The following is a 14321-nucleotide window of genomic DNA, read 5'->3' as shown; positions in this document are numbered from 1 at the left end:
TAGCTTCCCCAAACCCTAAACCTGAAAGAAGATATTTGTGCTGAAAGTGGTGGCAAAAATGAGCAAGGATACCAAAACTAACTCAATGAAGGGGAATTTATAGAAATTGATGTCCAAGTTCTAAAAGGCACAGGGTTAGAGATAGCCCAAAGGGTTGACTTTAAATACATCCCAGAAGAATGTAGTATCTGATTTATGTTTTGATTGTATCCAAAGAAAGAGTGAGTCATGTCCATGTGCATGTTTGGGTCTGTCATTATTCAGATATTCTTGAATGTTGGGGTCAGAGACACACACTTGATGCTTTTTCTATCTAAAGGTCTGTGCCCATGGCTGGCATCCTGGGGTACTAATTTGGATAGTTCAGATCCCAGGAGAAAAATCTCCAGATACTCAACTATAACTCATCTTTCCTTTAAATAGATTATGATCAGGTGAGGCTGGGAAGGTTTTTTTTTTTTTTTTTTTCTTCAACCAATCACAAAAAGCCTTCATTTGTGGGGCCTTTGCTATAACAAATAGCCAAAGGTTTTTTAAAAATCTCAAGATAAAAATGGACCCATGAGATGTTTATTGAGGAGTCCTATTCTGAGAGGAATCACATCCCAAGGTCAAGCATGTTCTACCCTACAAAGTATTACCTTAGGAAGTTTATCAAGATATTATGAAGGTATACTGAGAGAAGGGTTTCCCAAACCTGCATAAAAGAATCACCAGCATGGCTATTAGTACTAAAGACTTAAGACATGTAAAATAGGGAACATGTAGACTACAAATAAATAGATGAAGCTTTTTTAAAAAAATTGCTCTGCACTGATGAGTTCCAAAGAACATGACTGTGCCAAGTAAGGTAGTTAGTATGATTGCCAGGTGTAAAAAGTCATCCATGTAAGTGTGGCTTTCTGTGGAACACCCCTCTCCTGTCACTCATGGTGCTGAAGTGATAGTTATGCCCAGGAAAACTAGCCAGTCCTGGTTCACTCTCCCAACCTTCCTCCCTCCTTACTGCTACCCCTCTCTTTGCCTGCAAGGGTCAAGGCCCACTGTCCCATGAGAAGATACCCGGGCCCTCTCTGCTTTCTCCTTGCTTTCTCTGTCCTCTCCTTTCTCAATGAGGTAGCCAAACTTATACTCCAGCTAGCCCTGGTCATAATCTGAGTCTGTTGAGCAGTAGCCATTATTGGCAAACATACATTCTCTTGCTCTCAGTTTCTCTCTGTTTAAATCCTCTTGGGACTAGTGTGTGAGCTAGATTCTCCTTTCATCAAAACCGCAGGATACGAAGCTCTATATGAGGCTGAGATGGGCCTTGGAGGACAGTCAAGCTATTATTATTTATCTTACTTTATAGATGAGTAAACTGAGGCAGAAGAGGTAAATTGACACCCTCCCGTCCACACGATTACCTCAAGGTCATGGGACATGAGGAAGGACAGGTACATCACCTATGAATTACACTGTGTTTCATGTCTAAAACTATGTCCAGTCCTGAAAGTTATCCATTCAGTGGAGGGAGCACTGCATTGTCACCAAGTGTCCTAGGTTCTGGTTGCAGATTCATCACAGAATTATTTTTTTGTGGTATTATCATCTTTCTCTCCATGTCACCTTTTGGAAATTGACTAAATCTGATATATTTCTCAACAGTACAGCTACATAAAGCAATAGGGAAGTAGGTTTGTTACTAAAAGCATAGAATAAAGCATGAGAATTTAGATGTTTAGCTACTGAAAATGGAAAATGTATGCTTTTTTTAAATTAATTTTTTTTTCTTTTTACCTTTTTGTTTGCCTCTGTTCCATAAGACTCTGTTACTCAGAGTTTGGATTCTATGTCTGCCTCTCCTTCTCACTGAGAAAACAAAAATATAAAAATGATGCTGCTGACATGTTACTAAACAGCCGATGAGTCAATGAGGAACTCAAAGGAGAAATAAAAAGAAAACATATAGAAACAAATGAAAATGAAAACACAACAGTCCAGAATCCTTGGGACACAGCAAAAGCAATTTTAAGAGGGAAATATATAGTGATACAAGAATACCTCAGGAAACAAGAAATATCTCAAATACATGATCTAACCTTACATTTAATGGAACTAGAAAAAGCATAAATAAAGCCCAAGTTTAGCAGAAGGAAAGAAATATAAAGACCAGACCAAAATTAAATAAAATAGAAACCAAAAGAAAAGAAAATACCAATGAAGCAAAGAGCTAGTTCTTTGAAAAGATAAACAAAATTAATAAATCTTTAGCCAGACTCATCAAGAAAAAAGGAGGGAGGAAACAAAATCAGGAATGAAAGAGGGAAAATAAGAACCAACACCACAGAAGTGCAAAGGATTATAGAGACTGCTATGAAAAAATATAGGTTAACACATTGGACAACCTACAAGAAATGGATAAATTCCTAGAAACATACAATCATCCAAAATTGAATTAGGAAGAAATAGAAAATCCAAACAGACCAATTATTAGTAATGGAATTAAATTGACAATCAAAAAATTCCCACCAACCAACAAAAATCCAGGACTAGATGGAGTCACAGGGAATTCTACCAAACATTTGGAGAAGAGTTAATGCCTATTCTTCTCAAACTATTTAAAAAAAAAAAAATAGAAGAGGAAGGAAAGCTTCCAGAACCATTGTATAAAACCAGCATTACCCTAATACCAAAACCAGACAAAGACGAAGACAAAGATGAAGGAGGAGGAAGACAAGGAAGAGGAGGAGGGGAAGGAGGAGAAGGATGAGAAGAAAGAAAAGAAGAAGAAGAAGAAGAGGAGGAGGAGGAGGAGGAGGAAGAAAACAAAAGGAAAGAAAGTCAACTACAGGCCAGTATCCTTGATGAACAAAGATGCAAAAATCCTTAACAAAATACTAGCAAACTGCATTCAACAATACACTAAAAGGATCACTCACCGTGACCAAGTGGAATTTATTTTAGAAATGCAAGGATGATTCAGCATTTGCCAATCCATCAGTGTGATATACCACATCAACAGAATGAAGAATAAAAATCAATCTCTATGAAAATACCAACAACACTTTTCATAGAACTGGAACAAATAATACTAGAATTTATATGGAACCACAAAAGACCCCAAATAGCCAAAGCAATCTTGTGAAACAACAACAGAGTTGGAGACATCACATTCCCAGGTTTCAAAATCTATTACAAAGCTATAATAATTGCAAACAGTGTGATATTGGCAAAGAAACAGACAACACAGATCAATGGAACAGAATAGAGAGCCCAGAAATAAACTCACACTTATGCTAAATTAACTTACGACAAAGGAGGAAAGAATATACGAGTAAAAGTCTCTTCAAGAAATGATGCTGGGAAAACTGGACAGCTACAAAGTGCAAAGGAATGAAACTGGACCACTTTCTTACAGTATATTCAAAAGTAAACTCAAAATGGATTAAAGACCTAAATGTGAGACCTGAAAGCATAAAATTCCTAGAAGAAAAGACAGGCACTAATATCTTTGTCACCAGCCTCAGGAACATTTTTTCGGGACCTGGCTCCTCAGGCAAGGGATATAAAAGCAAAATAAGCTATTGGATCTACACCAAAATAGAAACTTTTGCAGGGAGAAGCAGGCTCCCTGCCGAGCAAGGAGCCCGATGTGGGACTCGATCCCAGGATGCTGGGATCATGACCTGAGCCGAAGGCAGCTGCTTAACCAAATGAGCCACCCAGGCATCCCGTGAACATTTTTTCTAAAGAAAACCTACAGATGGCCAACAGACACATGGAAAGATGTTCAACATCATTAATCATCAGGGAAATTCAAATCCAAACCAAAAGGACAAGAAATAAAAAGTGTTGGTGAGGGTGTGGAGAAAAAAGCAACCCTTGTGCACTGTTGGTGGGAATGTAAACAGTGCAGCCACTGTGGAAAATAATATGGAGCTTCCTCAAAAAGTTAAAAATAGAAATACCATACAATCCAATAAATCTACTCCTGGGTATTCACCCAAAGAAAACAAAATACTAATTCAAAAAGATTTATGTTCCTATGTTTATTGCAGTATTATTTGCAATAGCCAAAATATGGAAGCAATTGAAGTGTTCATTGATAGATGAATGGATAAAGAAGATGTGGGGTGTGTGTGTGTGTGTGCATGTGTATGTGTGTGTGTGTGTGTGCACGCATGCGTGCTCATGCATGATGGAATATTACTCAACCATAAAAAGGATAAGTTCTTGCCATTTGTGACAACCTCGATGGACTTAGAAGGTGTTATGCTACATGAAATAAGTCAGATAGAGAAAGACAAACACTATTTAATTCCACTTATATGTGAAATATAAGATATAGCACAGATGAATAAACAAACAAACAAAAAGCAGAAACAGGTCAGTAAATACAGAGAACAAACTGATGCCAGAGAAGAGGAGGTGGGAAATGAGCAAAATGGGTGAAGGAGAGTGGGAGATATAGGCTTCCATTTATGGAATGGATAAGTCACAGGCACAAAAATCACAGCATAGCAAATACAGTCAAGTCTAGAGATGGTGACAGTTTGGGGAACCAGCTATACACCCACTGGGATCATGAGAAAGCACGATTCTCATGGGCTTCTCTGGGGAAGGGAGGAGGTCAGTTAGCTTTTCTTGAAAGATATTCTGTAAAGAAAGATGATTTGAATGGATGACATGGCCCTGGCAGGTATGTGGCCCTCCCCTAAGGCGGAAGTGGTAGGCAATCAGCTGGAACTCCTGCGTTCGAGGAACTTCAGTGGAGAGAGTCTTTCTAAAGAGGGGTTCCTTAAAGAGCCCATAAACATGGCTCATGCATTCTCCATATGTTGGAGACATGAAGGACATAGCCCATAAGAGGGCTATTCCTGCTCCTTATGCCCGTCTCTCCCTCTTCTACAACTTGAACTAGCTAAAAGCACTGATACTGAGGAGGGTTAGACAAGAGTGTGGATAAGAGAAGAGGCTGGTCTCACCCAACTTCCTTACTGCATATCAGCTCAGGTTTCTTAATACTGAATGAGGGTAACACAGCTCCAGGGCTTACCTAAGACTTCATCTTGGGGCAGAAAGAGAACTATTTCAGAGAACAGTTTTGAAAAGAAGTTAGAAGGAACAAAATCAATTTGTGCTTAAACTACCAATTTCAACATTTTAACAAAACAGGTAAGACAGGTTTCACAAAAACTCAGAGGAACAAAATCTTGGACCCGGGTAAGTATAAGCTAAGAAATAACTTAGACAATACAGGCAAATATGAAGATAAAATGATAGAGATGCTAGAAATATATGTGTTCATTGTCTACTGCACAGACACAGTATGCTCTGCCTGAGTTTAGTTTAAATAACTGTGTCCCAGGCTTAGTTCTGAGGTGACACCAGGACTCTAGCTTCTGCTTAATTAATTCAAGTTCCCTGTTTCTCCTTGTTCTGTTGAGCACTGTGTTCATTAGTTACAACAAACCTTTCTAACATTTTCTCCTGGTCCCTCATTTCCCATTCAGGGTTAGCTTGTCTCTGGCCATGTAGCTCCGTGCTTTATCCAGGTTCCAGCTCCTATTCTTGCCAAGGGTCTTAGGTGACAAGAGGCCAGGTTTGAGCCAATATGAGTCAGAGTTTTCCTCCAAATATGAAGAAGTCAGTGACTCTGGATAAAAACATGTAAGGCAAGTAGGCAGACTGCTATTTGTCCCCCCACAATCACTCTTTCTTCCATAGGAATAGAGTTATAGTTAAACCCATGGCTGCCTCACTACAGTTTATAGTTCCTGGCCTCAATGGCAGCTAGCTCTGGTCATAATACCAAGTTTTGGGCAACAGGATGTGAGCAAAAGACCTTGGATCTTTCCATTAAAAGAAATCAATAGGTGATTTCCTGCCCATTTTTCTCCCCCTGGCTGGGAGACAATGGCAACCACACTAGCTCTTCTGGACCCAGAGACAGAAACCATGTGTTGAGGAAGGCAGTCTCTTCCTTCCATTTCTGGGTTGTTTGATGAAAGAGAAATAAATGATATGGTTTAAGCCACTGTATTTCGGGCTCTCACTGTTACAACAACTTAGCCTGTACTCTAAACAGTCGTTATTTATGAAATCCATTGAAGATTTCTGGGGTACAGGAAAGATGGGTCTAGCAGGAAGACCAGGGTTGCAGTAAGTACACAGACATGAATTCTCAGACTTTTACCTTTTTGAAGATTGTTTTTTTTATGTATATGTCTTCTCTTTCTTCCTTCAAACAGAAAAGAAAATAAGCTTAACATGTCAGTAAGCTTCAAATATTTTAAAGTCTTTATTCTACCTTTGTAGTGCTAAATCTCTGGCTACCAACACATCACCACACTGAAAACAAAAATAGCAACAAAAATAACTTACATTTATGCCAGTCATTTACAGTATATTTTTACCTACTTACGTGAGGTTTTCTCATTCACAATAAAGAAAACACAAAAGGTAGCTGAAATCAGATAGGAGCTAACAGAGAAGAGGGGGAGTGTCACAGGGGTCAAGAAAAAGTAGATTTCAGAAATCACAAGTGTATGTCCAGGAATTTAGGGGTTTGCCTTGAAAAGCTGAAGCTATAACCCATGTTTCTAACAGCTAGAACTTATGAAATAGAAAAAAAAATGGAAAAATGATGACAAATTTAGAAGGGATAAAAGAGATTATTTAAGGGCGATTTATAAAAGATGAACCAGGAAGTTTAGAAAAATTAAGAAAAATTAAAAAGAAAATAATCAATGGAAGATAGTCAACAAGTCAGCATATTTCCTAAAGAAGAAAATCAAAATAATAGAAGCGCTTTGATATAAATTCAAGAAAAAAGTTTCTGAAATAGAACAAAAAACTGACTATACTTAAGTACATATATTTCTGCCCTACAGCAGAAAAAATTGACTCCAAACTGTCAACCTTGATATATATTCCAACAAATTTACTGGACTTTAAAGATAAAGAAAGAAATGGAATGGGCAACCTAGATAAAAAATGTTAAGTCATTTTCAAGGGAGGGGGATCTTGCTATAGAATTTTCTTTAGTAACAAACACCTAATGTCACAAGAAAGTGGAGAAAAATCTACAAGATGCTTCTAGAAATAGCGAGTAAATTATTTTTCACATATAAAAAATAAAACCAAATACTTTTTAACAGGAAAATTCTGGAACTTTTGTTCCTATGAATAATTATTGAGAAAACCACTTGAGAATCCACCTCAGCAAACCAAGATAAACTGGAAAAATTTTGGCGAAAAGGATTAAAATAAAAGCGGGGATGAGGTCACAGAGCGGGATATTAAACATACATGCGCTGACAATATAGAAATGGTATAATAAAAAAATGTGTAAGGAAGGGGGAAATATGGGTGGTAGAGCAAGATCATTGTCTGTTGGACTCATGGCATGTTATTTGGACAAATCAAGGAGGGATGTCAAGCACATTTAAGAGCTGAAAGATACATATAAAGGTAACATCATGATGGATCTAGAGAGTATAATGCTCAGTGAAATAAATCAAAGACAAGGGTGCCTGGGTGGCTCAGTGGGTTAAACCTCTGCCGTTGGCTCAGGTTCTGACCTTAGGGTCTTGGGATCGAGCCCCACATCGGGCTCTCTGCTCAGCAGGGAGACTGCTTCTTCCTTCTCTCTGCCTGCCTCTCTGCCTACTTGTGATCTCTATCTGTCAAATAAATAAACAAATAAAGTATTTTTTAAAAAATCAAAGACAAATGCCATATGATTTCACTCATTTGTGGAATTTAAACAAAACAAATGAGCAAAGAAAAAAAGAGACAAATCAAAAACTGACTCTTAAAAACAGAGAACAAACTGATAGTTTCCAAAGAAGAGGTGTGTGGGGGAGACGGGTATATTAGGTGAAGGGGATTACGAGTACATGTATCATAATGAGCACTGAATAATGTATGGAATTGTTGAATCACTATATTGTACACCTGAAACTAATGTAACAGTGTCTGTTAACTATCCTGAAATTAAAACTAAAAAAAAAAAAAAAAAACGTATTCGACACCAAAAACAAAAAAAAATAACATTATGACTTAAACTTGGGTGGGAAAGGAAAGAGTGGACAAATTTATCAATTTGGGGGGGTAAGAAATTAATGGGTACTAGCTAAAAAGGGAGTATATAAAAGTAATTCTAAGAGTAATCACTAGATTAAAAATACAAACATTTGTAAATATCAGAAGTACACACTTACTCCTAACCAGTGAAAATAGGAGAAATGAGTACAATTCAACCATTCATTTCTTTTAAAAGGGAAAGATCCAGAAGTGGCTCATATTTCTTCAGCTCTGAGGCCATTGTCGAGAACTTCGTCACAAGGCTAGCCTCAGGGAAGACTGAGAGGTTTAGTCTAGCTAGGTTGTCATGTGCCCAAATATAACCCCTGGAACAGAAATGCAAACCTTCCTATTAGAAGTACCTACATGCACATGAATGCATAGAAGTCAGAATACAGAGTGTTGACATTTTCAATATCCAAGACACACTAGAATATGTAATAAAAATTAGTATGACACAAACAAGACCATGCATTTTGGTTTTATCTATAAAAGTAAATGGACATAACTCACTTATTAAAATAAAGATTTTGAGATTGAATTACAGAGTAAACTCCAACTTTTTTTTTTTTTTTTTTTAGATCTTCTAATTTATTTGTCAGAGAGAGACCACAAGCAGGGGGAGGAACAGGCAGAGGAAGAAGCAGGCTCCCTGCTGAGCAAGGAACCTGATGTGAGGCTCCACCCCAGGACCCTGGGATCGTGACCTGAGGCAAAGGCAGATGCCCAAACGACTGAGCCAGCCAAGTGCCCCTAAACTCCAACTTTTAATCCTATACAGAAGACTTACGGAAAAAGATACTTTACAAATATTGAAAATAAATGTATAGGCAAAAGTATATTCAACATACATCAACAAAAAGAAACCAGGGGGTCATGGTCTGAATATCAAAAGAAATGTAATTCAGACCAAAAAGTTTTAAGCCAGTAGTAATTATGGGAGAAACAATGAAAAATAGATAGCAACCACTCCTAGTAGCAACTTTATTTTTACCACCCCAGTCTATGAGAAGTCAAGTGCACAAAACGAAGAGGCCCAATTAATACATTTAACAAGGTGGATATGATTAATTCATATTCAACTCCATGTCCAAAAAATAGAGAATGCACATTTCTTCCCACTTGGGGCAAAGAGGAAATATAAATCCAAATGGTAGACTATCTAGCAAATAACGATAAATTATTTCCAATGGGAAACTATGCATTATCTAATTTTAAAAAACACTAATTTTAAAAAGAATGAAAAAAAATGCATAGTCTTCATTATTCATGGAGTCCATATCTGTGAACTCACCCACTTGCTAAAAGTTACCTTTTTAACCCCCAAATCGATACTCATGGCACCTTCACGGTCACTCATAGACATGGGCAGAGCAGTGGATCATTCAAGTCACTGATGGGACATTTATTCAGTGCTTTCATTGGTGATTGTGTGTTTAAAATAGTAGTAGTGCTGATGTGCTACGTCATATTCCTAAGCACAAAAAGCTTGTGATGTGCTCTATGGAGAAAATCTGTGTTAGATAAGCTTTATTCAGGCATGCGTTCTAGTGCTGTTGGCTATGAGTTCAACATTTATGAATTAATGTATACATTAAATAAGATATCTTTAAATAGAAGCATTCACAAAAATACTCACAAAAAAGGGTATGTATTGATTAGTATGTTGTGGCCAGAGGTTCACAGGAACATAACCCTATACTTCCTCTAGAACCAATGGTTCAAAGTTAGCAAATTCTGTGTTTGGGTGACTTTATAGAACGTATCTACTTTGAATAGTGAAAATTGGCTGTATATGTACATCTATATGGATATGTATATATGAGTACACAAGCAATGTGTTTTCAGAGTCCATCCACTTTTTTTCATTGTTTTTTATTTTAAATTGTACTTTTCTCTTTTTTTTTTTCTTCAAGTATTTTGCTTTTTATTTTCAGAATTTATATTTGGTCCTTTTTAAATAATTTCTATTTATTGATTGATATTTGTTATTTGGTGAGAAATCTTTTCTAACTTCTTATGTGGCTTTGTTAAACACGTTTAAAATAATTGATTTAAAGTCTTTTGTCTAGTAATTCCAGTGTCTAGTCTTCCTCACGTACAGTTTCTATGTTTCCTGAGTACGGAGCCATACTTTGTTGCTTGTTTTGTCAAGTAATTTTTTCTTAAAAACCTAATATCTTAAATAATATGTGATAACTCTGGAGATCAGATTATCAGATTATTTTCCCAAAGTTTTTTGTCATTGCTGTTTGTTGTTATTCCCGTTGGTGTTTGTTGTTTATTTAGCACTTTTTTTCTGAATGAATTCTGTAAAGTCTGTGTATTTTGCCGTGTGATTCCTGAAGTTTCAGCTCAGTTTAGTGGTGAATTAATGACTGGAAGGAGATTTCCCTAAAGAGCTGGAAGTGATAAGCCTCCCAGTATTTGCCAAGGGTCTAGAAATGCCTGTGTTGATGCATGCCTTCAATGCACAACTAGACAGTTGACGATTGCATCCTCGCTGTCACTTCCTGCTTGCACAGAGCCTCCTGGTTAGGCAGAGGTGACAGGTGAGGGCTATTTTAGGTCTTTCCTGAGCCTGGGCCCAGCCCTGGGTATCCTAGACCTTTGTGTGGCCTTCCAGATGGCCAGGAATATTGGGGAGTTCTAGATATACATATCTATGTATCTATATTTATGTACTATATATAACATATAACATACTTATATGTATAAAAGTATATATTATACTACAATGCTATATATGAAATACTACATATTTATGTATAATAAATAAGCTATATATGTATGTTTATATGTATAAAATACAGTTTTATAACTTTATGTTTTTTACATAATTATGTATTATATAAATATAATATTTTTAAAGTTTATACATTTACATATTACATATTATATAATTTATAGAAATGTAGAAAAGACTCTGGCCCCCTGCTCCCATTCTCTTGCAGCTGACTTGTTTATACCTCATTTTTCTCCCGCATCAGGAGGCGGCAAGGGGTGTTAAAGACCTGATAACGGTAAGACAAAGAAACTGGTTTTTCTAGGCAGGCAGAGAGAAAACAACTATTTGCATTTTATTATCAAGAAGAGACCAAAAATTGAGAATACTTTGTCTTTTGAACAGAGTGAAAACCGACTTTTTATTTTATACCAGTGTCTTTAAAATATATTTATTTTAATTTTAGTTTATCCTGACCACACCTAAAATTTGTTTCCAAAGATTTTTCTTTACAAACTTTTTTTTGCATTTAGATTTTATCCTAAGCCATTTTTTTAATATAACCACCTCATTTAGGACAAAATTACCTTTTTTTACCTTTAACAAAAATGTATTTCCATTTTTCATTTTTTTATATATCTCCTACTTTTTTACATAGAGAGTTGTGTCCCTTATTTCCATCTGACTTACAGTTGGTAGAATTTTTCACCTTTAGAAATTTTAATTTTCAGTGAAGACCAAAGAGTAACCAATTGTGAACTGTTACACCAGAATTCTTGAATGGCAAATTTGTGAATCAGTTAAGCACAAAACATGTTTACCAATAGATTTAAATATCCTTAGTTCTTTGTAGTAAGTTAAAAGCATAAACCTATGTCCAGTAATCAATGTTTTAGCACTTTATCCCATTTGGAAAAGACCTAGATGTTCAACAAATTTTATTTCATTTATTATTTAAGCAAAACTTTAAAGTTTCGGGTTACCAAAGATTTTGAAAGTTATCTGAACAATTACCCATGAAAACGTTGAGACAAACAATTAACTATCAGTTTAGTCATCTTTTTGTTAACAGATTTCAACAGAGATAATATGAATTTATTTGGCCTTCAGCAAACCTCAGTAGAATAAGTTTTACATTTAATGCTGATAACTTTAAAGACATGTCTATCTTAATGAAACCAACAAACTTAATTTAAATACTGATTGAGGTTCCAATTGGGCCCACCCTGTTTTCAATTTTTACCTGAGACACTGGGGTCTGTAAAAGTTACAGAACAGAGCGAATAAGAGTCCAAGTAGACCATATAGCAATTGGAATTGTTTTTCCTTTAGCAGGCAAAAGTTTTAACTCCTGTCCTACTTTTTCCCATGTCTGTAAATCTAAAGTCCCTAATATAGGGAATTAGGAGCAGTGTTCTTAAATTACCTTTAAAAGCTCCAAAAGTTTGCCCTTGCTGACTTCTGCTTTTCCCACCTTAGGAGCCATCTTCAACAAACATACTTAAGGATGATAGTCCTTTGTGCTCTTAATATTACCCGTATCCTGCGATATATTACCCATACCCACAATTCAGCAGCGGGAAAAAGGCAGGGCCGTGCAGAACTCATGTTGGGGCTTCTTCTCCTGTTTCATTTCTCTTCTCTCATGTCCCCATTCAGGCGCCAGTTGCCGCCTCCGGATGGCAGTCCCTGATTTAGGCATGTACTTTAAAGCTTCTAAGGTTTTAAAAAACTTCCCCAATACTTAAATCATGAACAAAGTCTTGTTGACTAATTAGGCTTACTTGTTTTAGTATATAACACTCTAGTTCTAACTGTTAAAATGTTATGTATCACAAAATAACTTAGTTTCCTTGTCTAATCGTATCATAGTACTCTCCTATCAAATCATTAACAATGTCCATTTCTAAGTTTTTTTGTCATTTCTAATCATTTTTATTCTCTTATAAAATAAGTAATATTTTAAGCAGTACATTATCCTAAGGGATGGTTATATCATATTTAGTTATATGTAATTGTCATATTCTGTATATCTTTTATTTATAATTTTTATGTATTTGCACATATGACACATTCATATTTATATATTATATATTCTGTTTATCTATATAAATACATTTCTATGTTATATATATTTTTATATTATATATATGTATGTAATTTAAATTATTTATTTGTAAATAAGCAAAACACATGAAATGTACACTTACATACATGTTGGTGTGTTATATGTGTGTTTCCAGAATTTGCCGATTTCTGAACCCCTGCACTGCTACCGGCTCAGTCCGGTCTAGCAACACCCTTGCCTAGGTCATTACAACAGCCTCCTTACTGATCTCTCATCCCACCTCCTGAAGTCTACTCTCCACGTGGTTTACAGAGCAATCCTTTAAAAACTTAACTGAGATTATATCATTCCCCAGCTCAAAATTCTCCAGTGTCTTTTCCTCTTATTGAGACAAGAATCTAAAATTTTTATCATGGCCTATGAGGTCTTCATGACCTTAAAAATCACTTTCCACTCCCTTTCCTTAGTGCCCCAGCCAGTGTCCCCTTGCATTCCTTGAAAGATCCCACACATCCTGCCTCAGCCTTTTGGCCTGAGGTCTTCTCAGCCTAAGCACCATGGATTATTCCTTCACCTCATGTGACATCTACTTACGTTTCAGCTTGTCAATGAGGCTCTCACTGGCTGGCCACCCCATATAAGATAGCATGTTTCTGCTCATGCTAGGTTGTTGCTCAGTGAGCATATTTGCTGCAAGCATTTCACTACAAACATTTTGCAGCTTGACTAACTGATCATGCGTAAGGCAACTCTGCCATGAAAGATAAAATCATGAAAAATAAGAGAGGGATATTCATTAAAAAGGACATAATGAAACATGAAAAATGAATAGCAAAATTCAAAGGACTTTATCAGGTAATTCAAAAATATCTGAATACATTCAAAATGTGTAGTGCAGATTCATGGTAATACTCTACAAGGAACTGATTTTATTTTGTGAATTATACCCAAGCACTTGTCTTCAAAGTCTTTTGCTCATGGTGTTATACATTTTATTTTTACTTGTTGATTTTTCTCCTTGTTCAGCATGGCATTTTTTTCTTTTTCCACTAAAATTTCCTCCATCATTAAGAGAAGTATCAGTTTTCAAATACTGGGATGCATATCTGTAACTGAACTTTGTATTACATTGTGAAAGTTTCCTACAGTGTTGTTTATTCTGAGAATATTGTCACATGCCCATTGACAGACATTCCAAAATTCTGTGGGAAATGTAGGCTCAAAGTGTACCACTGTATAAACAATTATGAAGGCAACAATTTTATGTAATAGAAAAATGTGAGTACTGAGTCAATGAAGAAATGAAACCAAACTGCCAACCAATTATTTCTGAATTTTTTATGACCTTACAGCCAATTAGTTATGTGGGAAAAAATGTAGCAAAAATATCTATGGCAAAGATGCTTACAGTGAAAATGCCAGATATAGTTTCTGTTGCTCTATACCTCCATTACTCTG

General features: G+C 36.1%; 1 protein-coding gene across 1 annotated transcript in view; it reads right to left on the bottom strand.

The window, feature by feature from the left end:
- SP100 (SP100 nuclear antigen) overlaps positions 1 to 14321 on the bottom strand; it is an 88204-nt gene that overhangs the window by 17729 nt on the left and 56154 nt on the right. The window contains exons 17-18 of the mRNA XM_059395480.1: positions 6179 to 6223; positions 1780 to 1851 (exon numbers count right to left, since the gene is read on the bottom strand). Coding sequence (XP_059251463.1) covers positions 1780 to 1851; positions 6179 to 6223 — 117 coding nt within the window. The remainder of the gene's footprint in view (positions 1 to 1779; positions 1852 to 6178; positions 6224 to 14321) is intronic.

The sequence above is a fragment of the Mustela nigripes genome, chromosome 3, assembly GCF_022355385.1.
Source record: "Mustela nigripes isolate SB6536 chromosome 3, MUSNIG.SB6536, whole genome shotgun sequence".
Taxonomy (NCBI): Eukaryota; Metazoa; Chordata; class Mammalia; order Carnivora; family Mustelidae; genus Mustela; species Mustela nigripes.
This window is presented reverse-complemented; position numbering and strand designations above follow the sequence as displayed.